General features: G+C 61.1%; 1 protein-coding gene and 1 long non-coding RNA gene across 3 annotated transcripts; one reads left to right on the top strand and one right to left on the bottom strand.

The window, feature by feature from the left end:
* Window positions 1-1,106: 1,106 nt before the first annotated feature.
* Window positions 1,107-2,118, bottom strand: LOC149128261 (uncharacterized). 2 transcript variants are annotated; one of them, XR_016228267.1, is made up of 2 exons: window positions 1,984-2,118; window positions 1,107-1,334 (listed from the first exon to the last, which is right to left on the bottom strand). It is a non-coding gene; the product is annotated as an uncharacterized LOC149128261 (long non-coding RNA). The 2 variants fall into 2 exon arrangements; XR_016228286.1 differs by lacking the exon at window positions 1,984-2,118 and adding an exon at window positions 1,780-1,861.
* VPS51 (VPS51 subunit of GARP complex) lies at window positions 1,946-18,606 on the top strand. The gene is made up of 10 exons (XM_008251788.5): window positions 1,946-2,290; window positions 2,672-2,801; window positions 15,228-15,374; window positions 15,448-15,667; window positions 15,764-16,481; window positions 16,794-17,009; window positions 17,131-17,349; window positions 17,683-17,804; window positions 17,886-17,973; window positions 18,252-18,606. The coding sequence occupies exons 1-10, from the start codon at window positions 2,078-2,080 to the stop codon at window positions 18,510-18,512; spliced, it is 2,334 nt and encodes a 777-aa protein (XP_008250010.5). The 5' UTR covers window positions 1,946-2,077; the 3' UTR covers window positions 18,513-18,606.
* The last annotated feature ends 161 nt before the right edge of the window (window positions 18,607-18,767 follow it).

The raw sequence follows: 18,767 nt of genomic DNA, 5'->3' as shown, positions 1-18,767 counted from the left end.
TTAACCCGCGACTCCTGTGAGTGCCGGTTCACATCCTGGCTGCTGCACTTCTCGTCCAGCTTCCTGCTAGTGTGCCTGGGAAGGCAGTGTGAGATGGCCCCCTCTGCCACCCACCTGGAGAGCTGGGTGAAGTTCCTGGCTCCCAGCTTCAGCCTGGTCCAGTCTCAGCTGGTGGAGTCATTTGGGAGTGAACCAGTGGATGGGAGACCCCCCCCCCATCCCTCTTCCTTTCAAATAAATAAAGAACAGGATTTCTAGATGAGATACAAAGCCAGTTGATATCCTATAGAACAGTAAAAATTATAGCTTTCGAGGCCATTTTTATTCTTTATTATTTTTTTTAAGATTTATTTATTTACTTGAAAGTTAAAGTTACACACAGAGAAGGAGAGGCAGAGAGAGAGAGGGAGGTCTTCCATCTGCTGGTTCACTCCCCTGACTGCAATGGCCGGAGCTGCACTGATCTGAAGCCAGGAGCCAGGAGCCTCCTCCATGTCTCCCACGCAGGTGCAGGGGCCCAAGGACCTGGGCCATCTTCCACTGTTTTCCAGGCCACAGCAGAGAGCTGGATCGGAAGTGGAGCAGCCAGACTTGAACAGTGCCCATATGTGATGCTGGCACTGCAGGCTGGGGCTTTAACCCACAGTGCCACAGAGCCAGCCCTGGCCACTTTTTAAATACATATATATATATATATATATATATATATTTGAAAAGTTACAGAGAGAGATGAAGAGACACAGAGATCACCTGTCACTCCCCAAATGTCTTTAGTGACCAGGGCTGGGCCAGGTGAAGCCAGAGCCTGGAGCTTCTCCGGGTCTCCCAGGGGGTGCAGGGCCAGTCTGCGGCCTCCCAGGTACATTAGCTGCCCCAGAAGTTGTGCAGCCAGGACGTGCACCAACCAGGATTCCAGTTACAGAACGCACGTGTCCCAGCGGTGGCTCAACCAGCTGCCCCACACCTGCCCCCTCAGCAAACGTGTTCTGTAAGAGACCGGCTAGTAAATCGTTTAGGCTGTGCGGCCATACGGGCTCTGTGGCAACTGCTCAGCTTTGCTGTCGCAGGGCACAAGCAGCCACAGATGATACGTAAACAAATGAGAAAACTTTTTAAAAAAGCATTTATTTATTCGAAAGAGTTAGAGAGAGAGAGCCTTCCATCCACTGGTTCACTCCCAGGCTAGCCACAACAGCAGGAGCTGAGCCCATCCGAGGCCTGCACCAGGAGCTTCCTCCGGGTCTCCCACGCAGGTGCAGGGGCCCAAGGACTTGGGTAAGCAGCCACTAGTAATGCAGGCCAGCATCCCACATGGGCCTTTCAAATCAACCAATCTTTAAAAAAAAAAAAAAAAAAAAAAAAGTTCAGCGCGTTAGCTCGCTGGGCACGTGAGAGCAGCCCGTGCGCGGCAGGACCCTTAACAAAGTCCGGGCCCTGCCCCCAGCGCCTGTCATGTCTAAGGCTACGCAGAGGAGGTCCTTTCCCCCATCCCAAATCACTGCACCCCAGTCCGACTGGCGTGGATCCTCGCTCTCCAGCGCTGGGACAGCCGCCCCCGCCCACGCCGAGGGCCCGGGAAGCAGCCGCACCCCCCCCAGCTCCCCGCTCAGCACAGCCCCCGGTCACGGGAGCTCCGCCGAGCCTGCCTCCCAAGCGCGACGCGATGGGGGCTCTCGGAAGTGTGCAGCCGCAGGGCCTCCCGAAAAGACGCCGGGGGCTTCCGCAGCGCGCCCCGCTGGAGACCGGCGCTGCAGACCCCGAGGCGAACCGAGCCCCCACCCCGCAAAGAGGCGGCGGCCCCGCGGCCCCGGCCCTGCGGTCCACGCCCGTCCACCGCGTCCCGACCAGCACGGCCGCACCCCCCAGCCGGCCCACAAACCCCTCCCCCCAGGGCCGCCCGGAACGCCTTCCCGCCGGACAGGTGAGCCGGAACTCGCGTCTCGCAGGACCCAGGGCGGCGGGGGGACGCTTCAATGGACGGACCGCCTCGTTTCCGCGAGCACTTTATGGCTGCCGGAAGTGGTTCTTCCTCCCGGTCTGCTTCCCAGCCGCAAGCCCGTGGGCTGCAGTCGAAGCGATGGCGGCTGCTGCCGCCGGCCCGGGCCCGGGGGACTCCCCCGAGGGGCCCGAGGCGGAGGCTCCGGAGCGGCGGCGGAAGGCGCACGGGATGCTGAAGCTTTACTACGGCCTCTCGGAGGGGGAGGCCGCAGGGCGCCCCCCGGGACCGGACCCCCTGGACCCGACTGACCTCAACGGGGCTCACTTCGACCCGGAAGTATATCTGGACAAGGTGTGTGGGCGGGGGAGGGGATCTGGCCCCTGAGACTTTATGGGACCCCCAGCTCTGGCCTGTGGGGGAGGGGGGCGCAGGGCTTCCGAAGAGGCGGCCGACCCTCGTTCGGGCAGTAGGGGCGGAGGCGGAGTCTCAGGAAACGTGGGCGGGTTTGGGCTGGCCTGAGGCGACGCGGGGTCCGAGGCCTGAGACTTGTTTTGGTGGGCAGGGGGCGTGGTCCAGGCTGTGACGTGTGCACTGCCGAGAATGGACCGGGCCCGAGGGTTTCCCACGTGCGGGTCACCCCCGCGCCGTGCCTGGAAGTCCGCACCGGGGGTGGGCGAGCCTGGGGACACGGGCGCCTCCCTGCCCAGCGCACTAACCACCCACCTCCTGCAGCTGCGTAGGGAGTGTCCCCTGGCCCAGCTGATGGACAGTGAGACGGACATGGTGCGGCAGATCCGGGCTCTAGACAGCGACATGCAGACCCTGGTCTATGAAAACTACAACAAGTTCATCTCAGCCACAGGTGATCCCCAGTTCCTCCTGGAGACCCAGAGCCTCCGTGGTCAGACCACCGTGGAGGTCGAGGTGTCCGAAGGTGGTTTCAAAGACCGAAGGGGAAAGAGAGAGAGATGTTCCAGTCGGTGGTTCACGCCCCAAATGGTGCAACATACAGGGTTGGGTCAGGCAGGAGCCGGGAGCTTCTTCCAGGGCTCCCACGTGGGTGCAGGGGCCCGAGGGCTTGGGCCATCCTCCACTGCTGTCCCTAGAGCAACAGTAGGGAGCTGGACCGGAAGTGGAGCAGCCAGGATTTGAACCGGGGCCCAGATGGGGTGCCGGTGCCATCTCAATCTCTAGTCCAAGAGGTGCAGGGCCCGGGCCGCGTGATAGCGTTGGGCCCAGCTGTGCTAGACCCTGGAGGCAGCCGTGGCTGCTCTGAGCGCCTGCAGCGCACGTGACCTCTGACCCTGCCCAGCCGGCCTGTTGCTCCTCCTCTGACCTGGAGCAGGGGCAGTGAGTGGGTGCTGCTGCCTTGCCCAACGCTGGCATCGACCCAGCAGGAAACAGCGTCTGCTGAGAAGTCTCTGGAATGTCACAAGCGTGGCGTTGCCATTTCTTGGAATATGTGTGGCGCCCTGACACCTGGCTCTTGCTTAATTGAGCAGATTTATGTGTGTGTGTGTGTGTGTGTGTTGTAAATTTTTTTCCTGAGAAAATTACAGAGTGAGTGTGGGAGTCAGGGACTCTAAATGGACACGCACTGTGAGGTCTCGTATTCATTCGCTAAAGGCAGGGCACCTCCGTTCCCTTTTTTTCTTTTCCCTTCTTGTTTCATGCATTTATTTTGGTCAAAAGTCGCTCTTCACACCGGGGTACGGCAGTGGGCCGCGCGGACAAAGCGCCTCGGTTTCTGGCGCCCACGGCCTGGTTGTGGAGGCCACAGTACATGAGTGCCTGGGCCCAGGCCGCAGTAAGAGGCGGGAGGAGAGGGGCGGTGACGCGTGCGGGGTCCGCTTTCCACCAGGCGGAGCTGGGGAGGCTGTCCACGTGCGGCCGGCGTCCGCTGTAGTCCGGGTGGGGAGGGAGGCCCTGGAGGAGGGTCGGTCCGTGCTGGTCAGGGTCGGGCGGCGGGGACCCTGAGACCCGGGACTTGCAGGTGGTGGTGAGGGGTCCGCTTTCCTCGAGACGGAGCATTCTGTTTAAAAGGTCCTCTGGCCGCTGTGCTGGGAGCAGACAGTGGGGCGGCGCGGGCGGCGGCTCGCCGGTGCCGCAGTCCGGGGCAGATGGCGGTGGCGTGCACCGGGGCGCGGGGCTGGAGAAGTGAGATGCCGAAGGTTGCTCCTCGGCACTCACGGTGGAATCTGGTGATGAGGGAGACAAGGGTGACTTGGGTGAACCGTAATGCCGTAGGCTGGGGGGGGGGGGCCTGGGGAGGAGCGCACCGGAAGGCTTCATAGGTGGAGATGCCTGTGAGATGAGGGTTGAGGTCAGGAGAGACTGGAGGTCAGGGTGCAGCCGGGTGAGGCCAGATGCGAGCACCGGGGGAGGAGCCGAGGCCGAGCACCAACCCCTGGGGCATCCTGCCGTCCAGGCGGGGGGGGGGGGGTGGGAGGCCTGAGGACGGAGCCCTGGTTCCACCCCGCCGTTCAGAAGCTGTGAAGACAGTGCGGTTCCCCACGGGGAGCGAGCATTTGGGAAGGGCTCAGCGCAGTCGGGAGCGGGGTGTCTTAGAGCCACGTGAGAAGTGCTCTGAAGAAAGTAAAAGTGGATAATATATTGGAGAGGGTGACAGGCACTGATCTGACAGGGGTGGCACAGAGAGCTCTGATGAGGAGACAGCAGGTGAAGGCGTGGGGAGGCTCTGGGAGCAGAAGGACCAGACAGGCACACAGCTGTGCAAGGGCCCTGGGGCACGCTCCAGGGCGGCAGAACGGGACGTTAGGGTTGGAGGGAGGCCGACCACAGGCCGTGTGTTGGCAGACGTCTGACAAGAACAGAATAAATAGTTGAGGCTTTTGGAGCCACCTGACCTCTGTTGGTGCTCCTCGGTTCTACCATTGCAGCCCGAAGGCGTCCACAGGCAGTGTGGCAGCGGGTGAGCACAGCTGTAAGAGAGAAAGCCCACAGGGGCCACCATTCTTACCACGCGTTTGCTGTCTCTCTCTTTGTTTTTCTTAAGATTTATTTTACTTATTTGAAAGGCAGAGTTACATAGAGAGAGGGAGAGACAGATCTTTCATCTGCTAGTTCACTCCCTAAATGGCTGCAACGGCCAGGGTTGGTCCAGGCCAAAGCCAGGAGCCTGGAACTCCACCTGGGCCTCCCACGTGGGTAGCAGGGCCCAGACACTCGGGCCGCCTTCTGCCGCTTTCCCAGGTGTATTCGCAGGGAGCTGGACTCCAACTAGTGCTCACATAGGCTGTCAGCATTGTATGCGGCGGCTTAACCCACTGCATCACGACGCCAGTCCCAACCCTGTGTTTTTTGTTTTTTGGTTTTTTTTTTTAGATTTATTTTATTTATTTGAAAGAGTTTCAGAGAGAGTTAGAGACAAAGAGAGAGGTTTTCCATCCACTGGTTCACTCCCCAGATGGCTACAGTGGCCAGAGCTGGGCCATTCCAAAGTCAGGAGCCAGGTGCTTCTTCCGGGTCTCCCACGCGGGTGCAGGGCCCAAGCACTTGGGCCATCCTCCACTGCTTTCCCAGGCCACAGCAGGGAGCTGGACTGGAAATGGAGCAGTTGGATCTCGAACTGGCACCCATACGGAATGCCGGCGCTTCAGGCCAGGGCGTTAACCCAGTACGCCACAGCGCCAGTCCCAACCCTGTGGTGTTTTGACTTGCCATACTTGTACTGCCTGCTCTCCAGCTCAGCTGTAGCCTCGGAAAACATCAGTCTCGTTCCTGGTGCCGCACGAGTGAGAATGGTGCGGGGCCGCTTCAGAGCTTCGCGCCCTCCCAGCCGCCGTCCCTGCCTGCTGGTTGCCTGCAGGATTCCACTCCACGCGCCTGTCCGTCTTTGACCTGGCTCAGGTGTTGCCAGCGCCAAAGCCTCTCGTCAGGGTCGCTGGCCGAAACAACGACAAGACAGTGTTGCAGCTGCCCCAGCTGATGGCTAAGAGCTGGAGCCGACGCAGAGCCGCTCAGAGCCCAGGGAACGGTGAGCAGTGAGTGTCCACCAGGGCCTTCCACAAGCTTTGACGTGTTCCGGGGACTGCTGGAGGTCGCACGTGCACGGGGCGAGCTAGATGCCCAGGGAGGACCTGCGAGTGCCCAGTGCTGTCCCCTGCGCTCCCTCGAGGCTCTGCGTGAGCAGGGAGTCACGGCCAAGGCCAATGTTAAGCGGTGTGGCTGAGTGTGCAGGAGTGCAAGGCACACACAGAGCCCCTCGGCGAAGGCGGGAGATTGGCTGGTTCCACGTGTTGAGGGCAAGAGCTGCCCGGTGGTTAGCTGCCCACTAAGCTGACTAAGCCGGGATTCCATGGCTACACTCAACAGAGACAGTCTTCATAGAATTCGTTCAGAAACAAACTTGTTCGGGTGTGAGAAACTCAGAACAGTCACTCAGCACAAGCACACGGCCTGCAGCAGTCACAGTCAGGATCCGGCTTCCACAGCTGGCGTGTTACAGTAGTGAAATTATTTTTCTCAGCAAAAACTTCTAGGCATGCAAAGAGGTAAGAAAATGTAGCCCATTCACAAGAAAAAAGAAACATAGAAACTCTGAAGAAGGCCAACACTGGATGGAGTTACTGTACAAAGACAACTCTGTTGAGTGTATTCTAAGAGCTAAAGGAAATTATCTACAAACACCCAGTGAAGGACGCCAGCGATGCTTCGCTAAGTGCGGGCTATCAAGGACGAAGAGTTGCAAACAGAGCGGTGGTGCAGGGCAGGCGGTGGTCAGCAGCAGCTGTGACCCCGCCGAGAGCCAGTGCCGGAGGGAGGGCAGCGCCTCGGCCCCACCGAGAGCCAGCGCGGAGGGAGGACAGCGCCTCGGCCCCACCGAGAGCCAGCGCGGAGGGAGGGCAGCGCCTCGGCCCCTCCGAGAGCCAGCGCGGAGGGAGGGCAGCGCCTCGGCCCCTCCGAGAGCCAGCGCCTCGGCCCCGCCCAGAGCCAGTGCGGAGGGAGGGCCCCGCCGAGCACCGTCTGGAAGTGTCGGGGCGCAGGAGAGAGAAGAGGCAGCTACCGGCTGGAGACTGCCCAGTCGGTGAAAGCAGTCCACAGCTGAGAGCAGGGGCTGAATGGCGAGAGGGCCACCCGCACCCACCACGTCCAGGGCGTCGCGAGGCAGGGAACTGGAAAGCATCAGGGCGAAGCAGCGTCACGCACAAGGGGGCGCGGCAGGACCAGCTGCTGGTGCCGCGGGGGCCGAGGGCCGCGAATTCTCCCCCCGCTGACGCCGTCTTGCCGAAGTGGGGAGTGGGGCATTCCTGGGAAGACACACACAGTTCACCCCTGTCGGTCTGAGCTGGAAGTAATTCCGATCCTTCCAGCGGAAAGGCCAGGCCTGCACGGCGACTCGGATCCCGTGGACGGGTGGTAAAGGCACGGCTGCGTCACAGACGCGTTTGCTCCTGTCTGATTGAGGAGACGCCGCGTGCAGCAGCGGTGGGCACCGGCTGAGGTCACGTTGCGTGAACGTGTGTGTGTGAGGCGCAGAGAGGAGTGAGCAGAACGGTGCCACGCAGGAGCGTAGTGTCTGTAGCATATGGCAGTAGCTGTCGCGTAGCTGCTGAAGCATTTTAACGTTGACTAAACCATGTTGTTACAAGTTAGGATGCTAGTGGAAGTCCCCAGGGCAACCAGCAAGTTAGGACTAAAAAATACACATACACTGGGGGCCGGTGCTGTGGCGTAGCAGGTAAAGCTGCTGCCTGCAGTGCTGGCATCCCATGTGGGCGCCGGTTCTAGTCCTGGTTGCTCTACTTCCAATCTTCCAATCCAGCTCTTCCTCTTTTTTTTTTTTTTTTGACAGGCAGATTTAGACAGTGAGAGAGACAGAGAGAAAGGTCTTCCTTCCGTTGCTTTACCCCCCAAAATGACCATTACGGCTGGTGCGCTGTGCCAATCCGAAGCCAGGAGCCAGGTGCTTCCTCCTTGTCTCCCATGCAGGTGTAGGGCCCAAGGACTTGGGCCATCCTCCACTGCTTTCCTGGGCCACAGCAGAGAGCTGGACTGGAAAAGGAGCAACCGGGACAGAACCGGCGCCCCAACCAGGGCTAGAACCCGGGGTACTAGCGCCGCAGGCGGAGGATTAGCCTAGTGAGCCACAGCACCGGCTGTGGCTGCTCCTCTTTCAATCCGGCTCTCTGCTGTGGCCTGGGAAAGCAATAGAAGATGGCCCAAGTCTTTGGGCCCCTGGACCTGTGTGAGAGACCTGGAAGAAGCTCCTGGCTCCTGGCTTCAGATCAGCGCAGCTCCGGCCATTACGGCCATTTGGGAAGTGAACCAGCAGATGGAAGACCTCTCTCTCTGTCTCTGTCTCTCTCTCTCTTTCAAATAAATAAAATAAATCTTTAAAAAAGAAAGATAAAAAAAATTTTAAAAAAAGGGGGCCGGCATCGTGGCTCACTTCATTAATCCTCTGCCTGCGGCGCCAACATCCCATATGGGCGCCGGGTTCTATCTAGTCCCAGTTGCTCCTCTTCCAGGCCAGCTCTCTGCTGTGGCCCTGGAGTGCAGTGGGGGAAGGCCCAGGTGCTTGGGCCCTGCACCCACATGGGAGACTGGGAAGAAGCTCCTGGCTCCTGGCTTTAGATTGGTGCAGTGCCAGCCGTGGTGGCCACTTGGGGAGTGAACCAATGGAAGGAAGACCTTTCTATCTCTCACACTGTCTATAACTCTGTCAAATAAAAAAGAAAACCTGCCAAACTGGAACCCACAGACCTAACAGACGTCTGTGGGAGACCCCACCCCGGGGCAGAGGGCGCGTAGTCTAATCCAGGGCGCATGGGCGTTCTCCAGGACAGACAGACGCCAGGCCACAGAGCGGGTCTCAGTAAAAGAGTTTAATTCATGTGACTGCGGTGAAGTGAAGTCAGAAATCGTTCATGAGAGGCACTTGAGAAATTTGCGAATGTGTGAACATGAAGCACTGTGCACCTAAGGAAGTCCCTGTGTACAACAGAAACAAAGTAACCAGAGCGCCGAGAGACGGTGAAGCCAGAGGTCGCCTTTATAAGAACACAGTGACGATTGTGCACTCACAAACGTGATGAGATTAAATGTATGAATTTCTTAAAAGACAAACGTACGCCTCTGAAAGACCTATAACAAGACAGGCAATACTAACCAAAAACTTCCCACACGAAACATCCCGAGACTGGGGCCAGGGCTACACTGTAGCAGGTGAAGCCGCCACCCGTGCTGCCTGCAACACCCATATCCCTTATGGGGCTCCAGTTCGTGTCACGGCTGCTCCACTTATGATCCAGCTCCCTGCTAATGGCCCAGGAAAAGCAGCGGAAGATGACCCACGTGTTCGGGCCCCTGCACCCAGGTGGGAGACCTGGATGAAGCTCCTGGCTCCTGGCTTCAGCCTGGCCCAGCTCTGGCCACTGTGGCCATTTAGGGAGGGAACCAGCAGGTGGAAGATCTCTTTCTTCGTCTCTCCTGCTCTCTAATTTTCAAATAAATAAATATTTTTTTAAAAAAATTCTACCAGTCCTTTAAAAATTCTTGCAAAAATTTGGGGAAGGAACACTTCCCAGCTACTTCTGTGAGACTGGCATTACTCCCAGTGCCAAAGTCAGACACACTCAGCACAAGAAACGGAATGGACAGCCTGCGTCCCTTACGAATACAGACACGAGAGTCCTGAACAAAATACTGGCGAGCCCTGCAGAATACAGAGAGGAGCATTTGCCGTGACCACGTGAGATTCGTCCCAGCAATGTGAAGTTGGCTCAGGGACAAGTCATCCCACATAACACATCGCATTAACACGATAGAGGGCAGATATCAGGGGGCTCCACAGACTCGAGGAAGCAGTCCCCAGAGCTGTTTATGCTTCTGGGCAGACTTCTGTGCAGTTGATCTCTAACTGCCCATGAGCCAGTGCCACGCACTTTAAATCATAGTAGCTTTGGGGCAGGTGCTGTGGCAAAGCGGGTTAAGCCACTGTCTTTTAAAAAAAAATTATAACTTTGCCGGCGCCGCGGCTCACTAGGCTAATCCTCCGCCTTGCGGCGCCGGCACACCGGGTTCTAGTCCCAGTCGGGGCGCCGGATTCTGTCCCGGTTGCCCCTCTTCCAGGCCAGCTCTCTGCTGTGGCCCGGGAGTGCAGTGGAGGATGGCCCAGGTGCTTGGGCCCTGCACCCCATGGGAGACCAGGAAAAGCACCTGGCTCCTGGCTCCTGCCATCGGATCAGCGCGGTGCGCCGGCCGCAGTGCGCCGGCCGTGGTGGCCATTGTGGGGTGAACCAACGGCAAAGGAAGACCTTTCTCTCTGTCTCTCTCACTGTCCACTCTGCCTGTCAAAAAATAATTATAACTTTATAATGCTCTAAATGGTAAAATGCCTAGTTCCTCTGCTACTTTTCAAAGAAATGTCTTCGAAGATTTATTTATTTATTTGGAAGGCAGAGTTACAGAGAGCGAGGTCTTCCACCAGCTGACTCACTCTCCAATGGCTGCAGTAGCAGGGGCTCGGCCAGGCCAAAGCCAGGAGCCTGGAGCTTCCTCCAGGTCTCCCACGGGGCGCAGAGGCCCAAGGACTCGGGCATCCTCCACTGCTTTCCCAGGCGTTGTGGCAGGGAGCTGGATCAGAAGTGAAGCAGCCGGGACTTGAACCAGCGCCCACCCAGGATGCCGCTGTTGAAGGTGGCAGGTGAACCCCCTGTGCCACAGCGCCGGTGGCCCCCAGTACTTTTCATCTCCACAGTTTTTCATATTTTCCCATCTAAACCTATATTCACTTGTCATTTTCAAACAAATAGCTTCTTAAAATTTTACTGGGGTCAAGTTACATTTCTAGAAAGAATTGGTGTATTTGGCTCTACCTAAGCTTTGTGGTATGCCTTCCCACTTTAGAAAAAGGTTTACTTTTATTTTTTTTTAAACCTAAGGTTTTTTTTTTTTTTTTTTTTTTTACTTGAAATGAAATTTATTTACTTATTTGAGAGGTAGATTTACAGATAGGGAGAGGGAGAAACAGAGAGAAAAGGTCTTCCATCTGCTGGTTCACTCCCCAGATTGCCACAGTAGCTGGAGCTGGGCCAGTCCAAAGCCAGGAGCCAGGAGGTTCTTTCAGGTCTCCCACGTGGGTGCAGGGCCCAAGGACTTGGGCCATCCCCTACTGCTTTCCCAGGCCACAGCAGAGAGCTGGATCGGAAGAGGAGCAGCCGGGACACAAACTGGCACCCATATGGGCTGCTGGTGCTGCAAGTAGAAGATTAGCCCAGTACACCACAGTGCTGGCCCCAAAAGATTTATTTAAAAGGCAGAGTTACAGAGAGGGGAAAGATAGACGGAGGGAAAAGAGTGAGAGAAAAGATATCTTCCATCCGCTGGTTCACTCCCCAAATGGCCACAGTGGCTGGGCCAGGCTGAAGCCAGGAGCCTGGACTCCGTTCTGGTCTTCCATGTGAGTGTCAGGAGCCCAAGCACTTGGGCCATCTTCTACTGCTTTCTCAGGCACATTAGCAGGGAGCTGGATCGGAAGTGGAGCAGCCAGGACTTGAACCGGAGCGCATATGGGTTGCGGCACCATCGGTGGAGGACTAGCCCACTACTCCACAGCACCAGCCGCAGTATTTTGATCTTTTAAAATTACAATCACGGGCAGTGTTTGACAGAGTGGTTAAAATACCACTTCAGGGGGCACAGCCCATGTCAGAGTTCCTTTCAGGTTCTGCTTTTGTAGCAGTTATCCACCTCATCTATGTAGCACACAAAGTCTGTGCCACCTCATCCGTGTAGCGCACTGAGATCATGCCACCTCATCCATGTAGCGCACAGGGTCCGCGCCACCTCATCCATGCAGCACACCGAGTCCACGCCACCTCATCCGTGTAGCACACAGGGTCCGCGCCATCTTATCCGTGTAGCACACAGGATCCGCGCCGCCTCATCCATGTCACACGCTGGGTCCACGCCACCTCATCCATGTAGCACACAGGGTCCGCGCCACCTCATCCGTGTAGCACACAGGATCCGCGCCGCCTCATCCATGTCACACGCTGGGTCCACGCCACCTCATCCGTGTAACGCACAGGGTCCGTGCCGCCTCATGCACGCAGCACGCCGGGTCCGTGCCAGGTGTGTTCCTTGCTGTCGCCCTTCACATGTGCTGCTGTCATCTGTTCTTATTTTCTTTAAATTATTTTTAATTTCTTTTTTACCTGAAGGCAGAGAAACAGAAACAGACAGATCTTCTGTCCGCTGGTCACTGGACCAGGTCAAAGGCAGGAGCCCAGGGCCCAGTCCACATCGCCCCTGTGGTGCAGGGACCCAGCTACTTGAACCCCGCCAGTGTCTCCCAGGGTGCTCAGTAACGGGAAGCAGGAATCGGCAGCAGAGCCGGGCCGGGAGCCCAGGCACTGCCCTGTGGGGATGCCGACTCCTCAGTGGTGCCCAGCGCCCACCCGACCGCCTCAGTTTGACCCAATAGTTAAGACAGAATTTTATCTCCAGATGATGGGTTCTCTTTGTTTCTAGCTGTATTGCTTTTGAGTGTCTTATTCGAAATGGAGAGAGAGATTTCTCTGTCTGCTAGTTCACTCTTCAAAAGCCTACACCAGCTGGGGCTGGGCCAGGCTGAAACAGGAGCCCAGACTCCATCCTGGTCTCCCACGTGGTTGGCAGAGACCCACCTACTTAAGCGATCCCTTGTGTCTCCCAGAGTGCACGTTAGTGAGAGGCAGAGTGGAAAACAGCTGGGACTCCAACCTCGCGCCCTCAGCTAGGGCGTGTGGGCAACCCCGGCAGTGGCCTAAGCACTGTGTCAAATGTTACCCGGGGGCCATGCTATGGCGTAGCCGGCAAAGCCACCGCCTGATGCAAGCATCCCTAAGGCTGCTGGTCCCAGTCCCGGCTGCTCCACTTCTGGTGCAGCTCCCTGCTGGGCCTGGGAAGGCAGCACAGGAGGGCCCACATGCTGGGCCCTGCACCCACGTGGGAGACCAGGAGGAAGCTCCTGGCCTTGGCCTGGATTTTGCAACCATCTGGATAGTGAGCCAGCAGATGGAAGATCTCTCTCTCTTCTTCTCTCTTTCAAATAAATAAATAAATAAATCTTTAAAGGACAAAAATGACCCTCCCATCTAGCTGTGTTGTCGGTTTCCTTGTCACTGCCTCACGTCCTAGGTGCTGTCTGCTCCATGTCAGTTTCTCTCATGGTAAGACTTTGGCTTGTTGTGTGGAGTCGGGATGATTCAGAGTGCGTTTCCTGGGTCTGCCGCACCACTAACGCTAAGTTCTCCAGGCTTCTTCAGTTTTGTGCACTTGACCTGTGGGTCCAGAGTTCCCTGTGGGAGGGGCTTCTCCACCTCACGGTCTCCGCCCCCTGTGGGAGGGGCGTCTCCGCCCCCTGTGGGAGGGGCGTCTCCACCTCATGGTCTCCGCCCCCCTGTGGGAGGGGCCTCTCAGCCTCACGGTCTCCGCCCCCTGTGGGAGGGGCGTCTCCACCTCATGGTCTCTGCCCCCTGTGGGAGGGGCTTCTCCGCCTCACCGTCTCCGCCCCCCTGTGGGAGGGGCTTCTCAGCCTCACCGTCTCCGCCCCCTGTGGGAGGGGCTTCTCCACCTCACCGTCTCCGCCCCCCTGTGGGAGGGGCTTCTCAGCCTCACGGTCTCCGCCCCCTGTGGGAGGGGCGTCTCCGGCTCACGGTCTCTGCCCCCTGTGGGAGAGGCGTCTCCGGCTCACGGTCTCTGCTGCCCTTGATGGTCGTTGGTGGTGAGCTCGGTCCTGGAGTCAGGGAAGTCCCATGGAATGGTGGAAGAGTTGGACAGCAGGTGACGGTGGCCTGCAGGAAGCTGTCGTGTGTGGACTCAGCTTGCTGACGGGGTGGGCAGAACAGGAGGTGAACAAAGGTAGGAGTCAGACATGCCTGGGAGTGGCCGGGAGCCCGGGTGGAAGGGCGAGCGGAGGAACAGGTTCAGGGGACCTCGGGAGCTTTGTTCTGCAGTGTGACGAGTGAGTTGCTCGTGTGTCCACACCGAAGTGCTAAGTGGGTCATCAAGCAGGGCTCTGAGCAGGCCTGGAAGTGGAGTATCTTGGTCAGTGCAGCAGTGGGGCTGGGGGAGACCCTCGGGAGGGGGAACGGACGGCTCTGACACGCCGCTCTGCAGGTTTGGGGGAGACCCTCAGGAGGGGGAGTGGACGGCTTGGACACGCCGCTCTGCAGATTTGGGGGAGACCCTCGGGGGGGGCGGGCGGCTCAGACACGCCGCTCTGCAGGTTTGGGGGAGACCCTCAAGAGGGGGGCGGGCGGCTCGGACATGCCGCTCTGCAGGTTTGGGGGAGACCCTCAGGAGGGGGGCGGGCGGCTCAGACACGCCGCTCTGCAGGTTTGGGGGAGACCCTCGGGGGGGGGGGCGGGCGGCTTGGACATGCCGCTCTGCAGGTTTGGGGGAGTCAGGTCGAGGTTTGCTTCATTTTCTCCCGAAGTGTGAAGCGGGCCCCGCTGCGAGTTCCTGATGACGTATTGTGTGTGTGTGTGTGTGTGTGTGTGCATATGTATGTATACATGTGTAAACGTGTAGATATGCATGCACATATGAGGACAGAGGAGGTGCTCCCTGGGCGGCAGGTGCACTGGAGGGGCGGCAGGGTGGCTGGGTGGGGTGTGCCCCGCCGGGGGACTGAGGTCCCGAGAGTTGGAGGGAGACCGGCTGGGGGCTTCTGTGACCCCTGTTCCGTTCAGCTGCGAGGAGGAAACAGCTGGTGTCCGAGGTTTTGTTTGATGAGGATCGCAGGCTGGCACGGGCAGAGGCGGGGCAGCGAGGCCGTGTGCAGGCGGGGTGCCCGGGTCGCAGCGGCCGCAGTTCCTGAAGACGCTCACAGCTCGTAGCAGCAGACAGGCTGAGGGTCCGAAATTCTAGAAGGTGGTGGGCTCAGAGCCAAGATCTGGGCCAGCGTGGGTGGGATTGAGGAGGTCGGGATCGTCACGAGGGTCTGATGTTGACGGCCACGGCGGGTGACAGGAGGGGAAGGAGGAGGAGTCTGGCAGCATTAGGGGCTGCGTGTGGAGGCCCCCTGGGCGCGGGAGGCAGAACACCTCCTCCCGACCCTTCAGAGAAGCCAGGTGCTCCTGAGGGCCTGGGAGGGAGATGGGGCGACTGCCTTGAATGACCCCCCCCCGGGGGGTGCGCAGGCCGCCCCTCGCTCTGGAGCAGAGCTTCTAATGGGCAGTGGGGGGAGCGAGCCCTCTGGGATGTGGGCGGCAGGGCGGGGCGGCCGTGGGAACACCCGCTGTGCTGGCGTCATGACCCCCCTCCGCCTGCCCCGCAGACACCATCCGGAAGATGAAGAACGATTTCCGGAAGATGGAGGACGAGATGGACCGGCTGGCCACCAACATGGCCGTCATCACGGATTTCAGCGCGCGCATCAGCGCCACGCTGCAGGACCGCCACGAGCGCATCACCAAGCTGGCCGGTGCGCCCCGCCCGGGCGGCTCATGGGGTGGGGGTCCCTCGGGGCTCGGGGCTCACACCCCCCTCGCCCCCAGGGGTCCACGCGCTGCTGCGGAAGCTGCAGTTCCTCTTCGAGCTGCCGTCGCGCCTCACCAAGTGCGTGGAGCTGGGCGCCTACGGGCAGGCGGTGCGCTACCAGGGCCGCGCACGCGCCGTGCTGCGGCAGTACCAGCACCTGCCCTCCTTCCGCGCCATCCAGGACGACTGCCAGGTCATCACGGCCCAGCTGGCCCAGCAGCTGCGCCAGCGCTTCAGGTGGGGCCCCGAACGCCCCTCGCAGCAGGCTCCCGGGCCTCGGGCTGCCTGTGGCCGGCCTTGCCTCACCGCTGGCTGCCCTCTGCCTCCCCGCAGGGAGGGCGGCTCGGGCGCCCCGGAGCAGGCGGAGTGCGTGGAGCTGCTGCTGGCCCTGGGCGAGCCTGCGGAGGAGCTGTGCGAGGAGTTCCTGGAGCACGCGCGGGGGCGGCTGGAGGCGGAGCTGCGCAGCCTGGAGGCGGAGCTGGGGCCCTCCCCGCCCGCCCCCGACGTGCTGGAGTTCACCGACCGCGGCGGCAGCGGCTTCGTGGGCGGCCTCTGCCAGGTGGCGGCGGCCTACCAGGAGCTGTTCGCAGCGCAGGGCCCGGCGGGCGCCGAGAGGCTGGCCGCCTTCGCCCGGGAGCTGGGCGGCCGCTACTTCGCGCTGGTGGAGCGGCGCCTGGCGCAGGAGCAGGGTGGCGGTGACAACTCGCTGCTGGTGCGGGCGCTGGATCGCTTCCACCGGCGCCTGCGGGCGCCTGGGGCCCTGCTGGCCGCCGCTGGGCTCGCCGAGGCGGCCACTGAGATCGTGGAGAGAGTGGCCCGGGAGCGCCTGGGCCACCACCTGCAGGGCCTGCGCGCCGCCTTCCTGGGCTGCCTGACCGACGTGCGCCAGGCGCTGGCCGCGCCGCGCCTCGCTGGGAAGGAGGGGCCTGGCCTGGCCGAGCTGCTGGCCAGCGTGGCCAGCTCCATCCTGAGTCACATCAAGGCCTCGCTGGCGGCCGTGCACCTCTTCACCGCCAAGGAGGTGTCCTTCTCCAACAAGCCCTACTTCCGGGTACGGCGGCCTCTCCGTGTCCGGGTGCTGCTCCTGCTGGTTGGCCCCCCAGTGCCCTTTCGTGGTGCTCAGGGGACCAGGGACGTGCACAGTCCCGGCCCTGGGCGCTGCGGCTGTGCGCACAGGTTCGGGGGGGGGGGGCTCTGAGGGTCCCTGCAGCTGCGCCGGGTACAGGGTGGCAGGGTCCCCACTGTGTGCTCCGGCCCTGCCCCAAAGTGGGGGACCCACTCTGGGCCACTTGGTAGGTGGGAGGAAGCCCGTGTGGCCTGCCTGGAAGAGGGGACCAGCTGTGCCTCTGCCCCCCACCCCCAGGGCGAGTTCTGCAGCCAGGGGGTCCGCGAGGGCCTCATCGTGGGCTTCATCCGCTCCATGTGCCAGACGGCTCAGGGCTTCTGCGACAGCCCAGGGGAGAAGGGCGGGGCCACGCCGCCCGCCCTGCTCCTGCTGCTCTCCCGCCTCTGCCTGGACTACGAGACGGCCACCATCTCCTACATCCTCACCCTCACCGACGAGCAGTTTCTGGTGCAGGTGAACCGCAGGGGACGGAGGGGCGGGGACGCAGGAGGCCGGTTAGTGCGTTCCTGGCCGTCCCCGTCCAGCTGTGTGTGCCCGGCACCCACGGCCCCTGTCCTCTGCCTCTCTGGTCCAGGACCAGTCTCCAGTGACGCCCGTGAGCACGCTGTGTGCAGAGGCCAGGGAGACGGCGCGGCGGCTGCTGACCCACTACGTGAAGGTGCAGGGCCTGGTCATATCGCAGATGCTGCGCAAGAGCGTGGAGACGCGGGACTGGCTCAGCACCCTGGAGCCCCGGAACGTGCGCGCCGTCATGAAGCGCGTGGTGGAGGACACGACCGCCATTGATGTGCAGGTGCCGGCCCAGGCCGCCGGGGAGCCCCGCCACAGGCTGGGGGAACCGGGCCACAGCTCTCAGGACCGAGGCACAGCGGCCAGGTGCCTGTGTCCGTGGCCTCGCATCCCCTCGGGAAACTCGGGGCAGGGCTCATGATGAAAGGGGACCTCGGGCCACTCTGCCCCTCCCCCTAGTTCTGTAAGTAGTGGTCAGGTGCCTGCAGATACCCGGCTCAGTGGTCGCCCTGTGATTCTTTGGGGGAAACAGGGCATTCGCCCGGACCCCAGGGCGCCTGGGGGGCTGGAGGTTCGCCGGGCTCGGGCCCCCTGCAGTACCTCCTGTCCCCGCCAGGTGGGGCTCCTGTACGAAGAGGGCGTCCGCAAGGCCCAGAGCAGCGACTCGAGCAAGAGGACCTTCTCCGTGTACAGCAGCTCGCGGCAGCAGGGCCGCTATGCGCCCAGCTACACGCCCAGGTCTGGCCGGGCGGGGAGGCTGCGGGCCAAGTGGGCAGGCGAGGAAGGCGGCAGGGTGGGCTGATCCCGTGTCGCCCCCAGTGCCCCGATGGACACCAACCTCCTGAGCAACATCCAGAAGCTGTTCTCGGAGCGGATTGACGTGTTCAGCCCCGTGGAGTTCAACAAGGTCTGGCGGGGGCGGGGCGGGCGGGCGGCCTCCCGAGAGCCGCGGGACCCTCGGCCTCGGCCATCCAGCGTCGCCGGCCCGTGTGCCCACAGTCCTGATCCCGAGACAGTCACACTCTGCCCCAGCCCAGCTCCCTGTAGGGCAGTGGCGCCTCTCTGCCCCCCGATTGCGGGGCCCTCGGGCCCCCTCCTCCCCACGTGGCCCTGGGACTCCCTGCCCTTGCGGCACCTTGTCCCCCTGGCCCCGGCAGACCGCGCCTGTGTCCGCCCCGCCTGCAGGTGTCGGTGCTGACGGGCATCATCAAGATCAGCCTGAAGACGCTGCTGGAGTGCGTGCGGCTGCGCACCTTCGGGCGCTTCGGGCTGCAGCAGGTGCAGGTGGACTGCCACTTCCTGCAGCTCTACCTGTGGCGCTTCGTGGCCGACGAGGAGCTCGTGCACCTGCTGCTGGACGAAGTGGTGGCCTCGGCCGCCCTGCGCTGCCCGGATCCAGTGCCCATGGAGCCCAGCGTCGTCGAGGTCATCTGCGAGCGCGGCTAGGCCGGCCGCTGCCCCGTCCTGCGCGTGCCCTGCTCGCGGCCCTCCCCCGCGGGCCGCTCTCTGGACCCGCCTAATAAACATGTGTGGCCTCCTCCTTCTCGCTGGCCGGGGCGGAACTCGCCGGGGGTGGGGTTTTGAGGCCGAGCTGTGAGTCGCTCGCGTTGGGCCCGCCCCCGGGAGCCGATTGGCGGGTGTGCTGGGCCCACGATGGGCAGGGTGCGCGTCCCCTTAAAGCTCTCGGGACCGGAGCGGCCG

The sequence above is a fragment of the Oryctolagus cuniculus genome, chromosome 1 (genome assembly GCF_051225735.1).
Source record: "Oryctolagus cuniculus isolate XC-2025 breed Fujian yellow rabbit chromosome 1, ASM5122573v1, whole genome shotgun sequence".
Classification (NCBI taxonomy): domain Eukaryota; kingdom Metazoa; phylum Chordata; class Mammalia; order Lagomorpha; family Leporidae; genus Oryctolagus; species Oryctolagus cuniculus.
Note: the sequence above shows the minus strand (reverse complement) of the source record. Positions and strands in the feature narration are given on the sequence as shown.

What these genes read in the sequence shown, in the direction of transcription:
- VPS51 (XM_008251788.5), top strand. Translation starts at nt 2,078, where the DNA reads ATGGCGGCTGCTGCCGCCGGCCCGGGCCCGGGGGACTCCCCCGAGGGG. An exon ending in CAAGTTCATCTCAGCCACAG is followed by an intron (nt 2,802 to 15,227) that starts GTGATCCCCAGT and finishes CCTGCCCCGCAG; the next exon opens with ACACCATCCGGAAGATGAAG. An exon ending in ACGAGCAGTTTCTGGTGCAG is followed by an intron (nt 17,010 to 17,130) that starts GTGAACCGCAGG and finishes TCTCTGGTCCAG; the next exon opens with GACCAGTCTCCAGTGACGCC.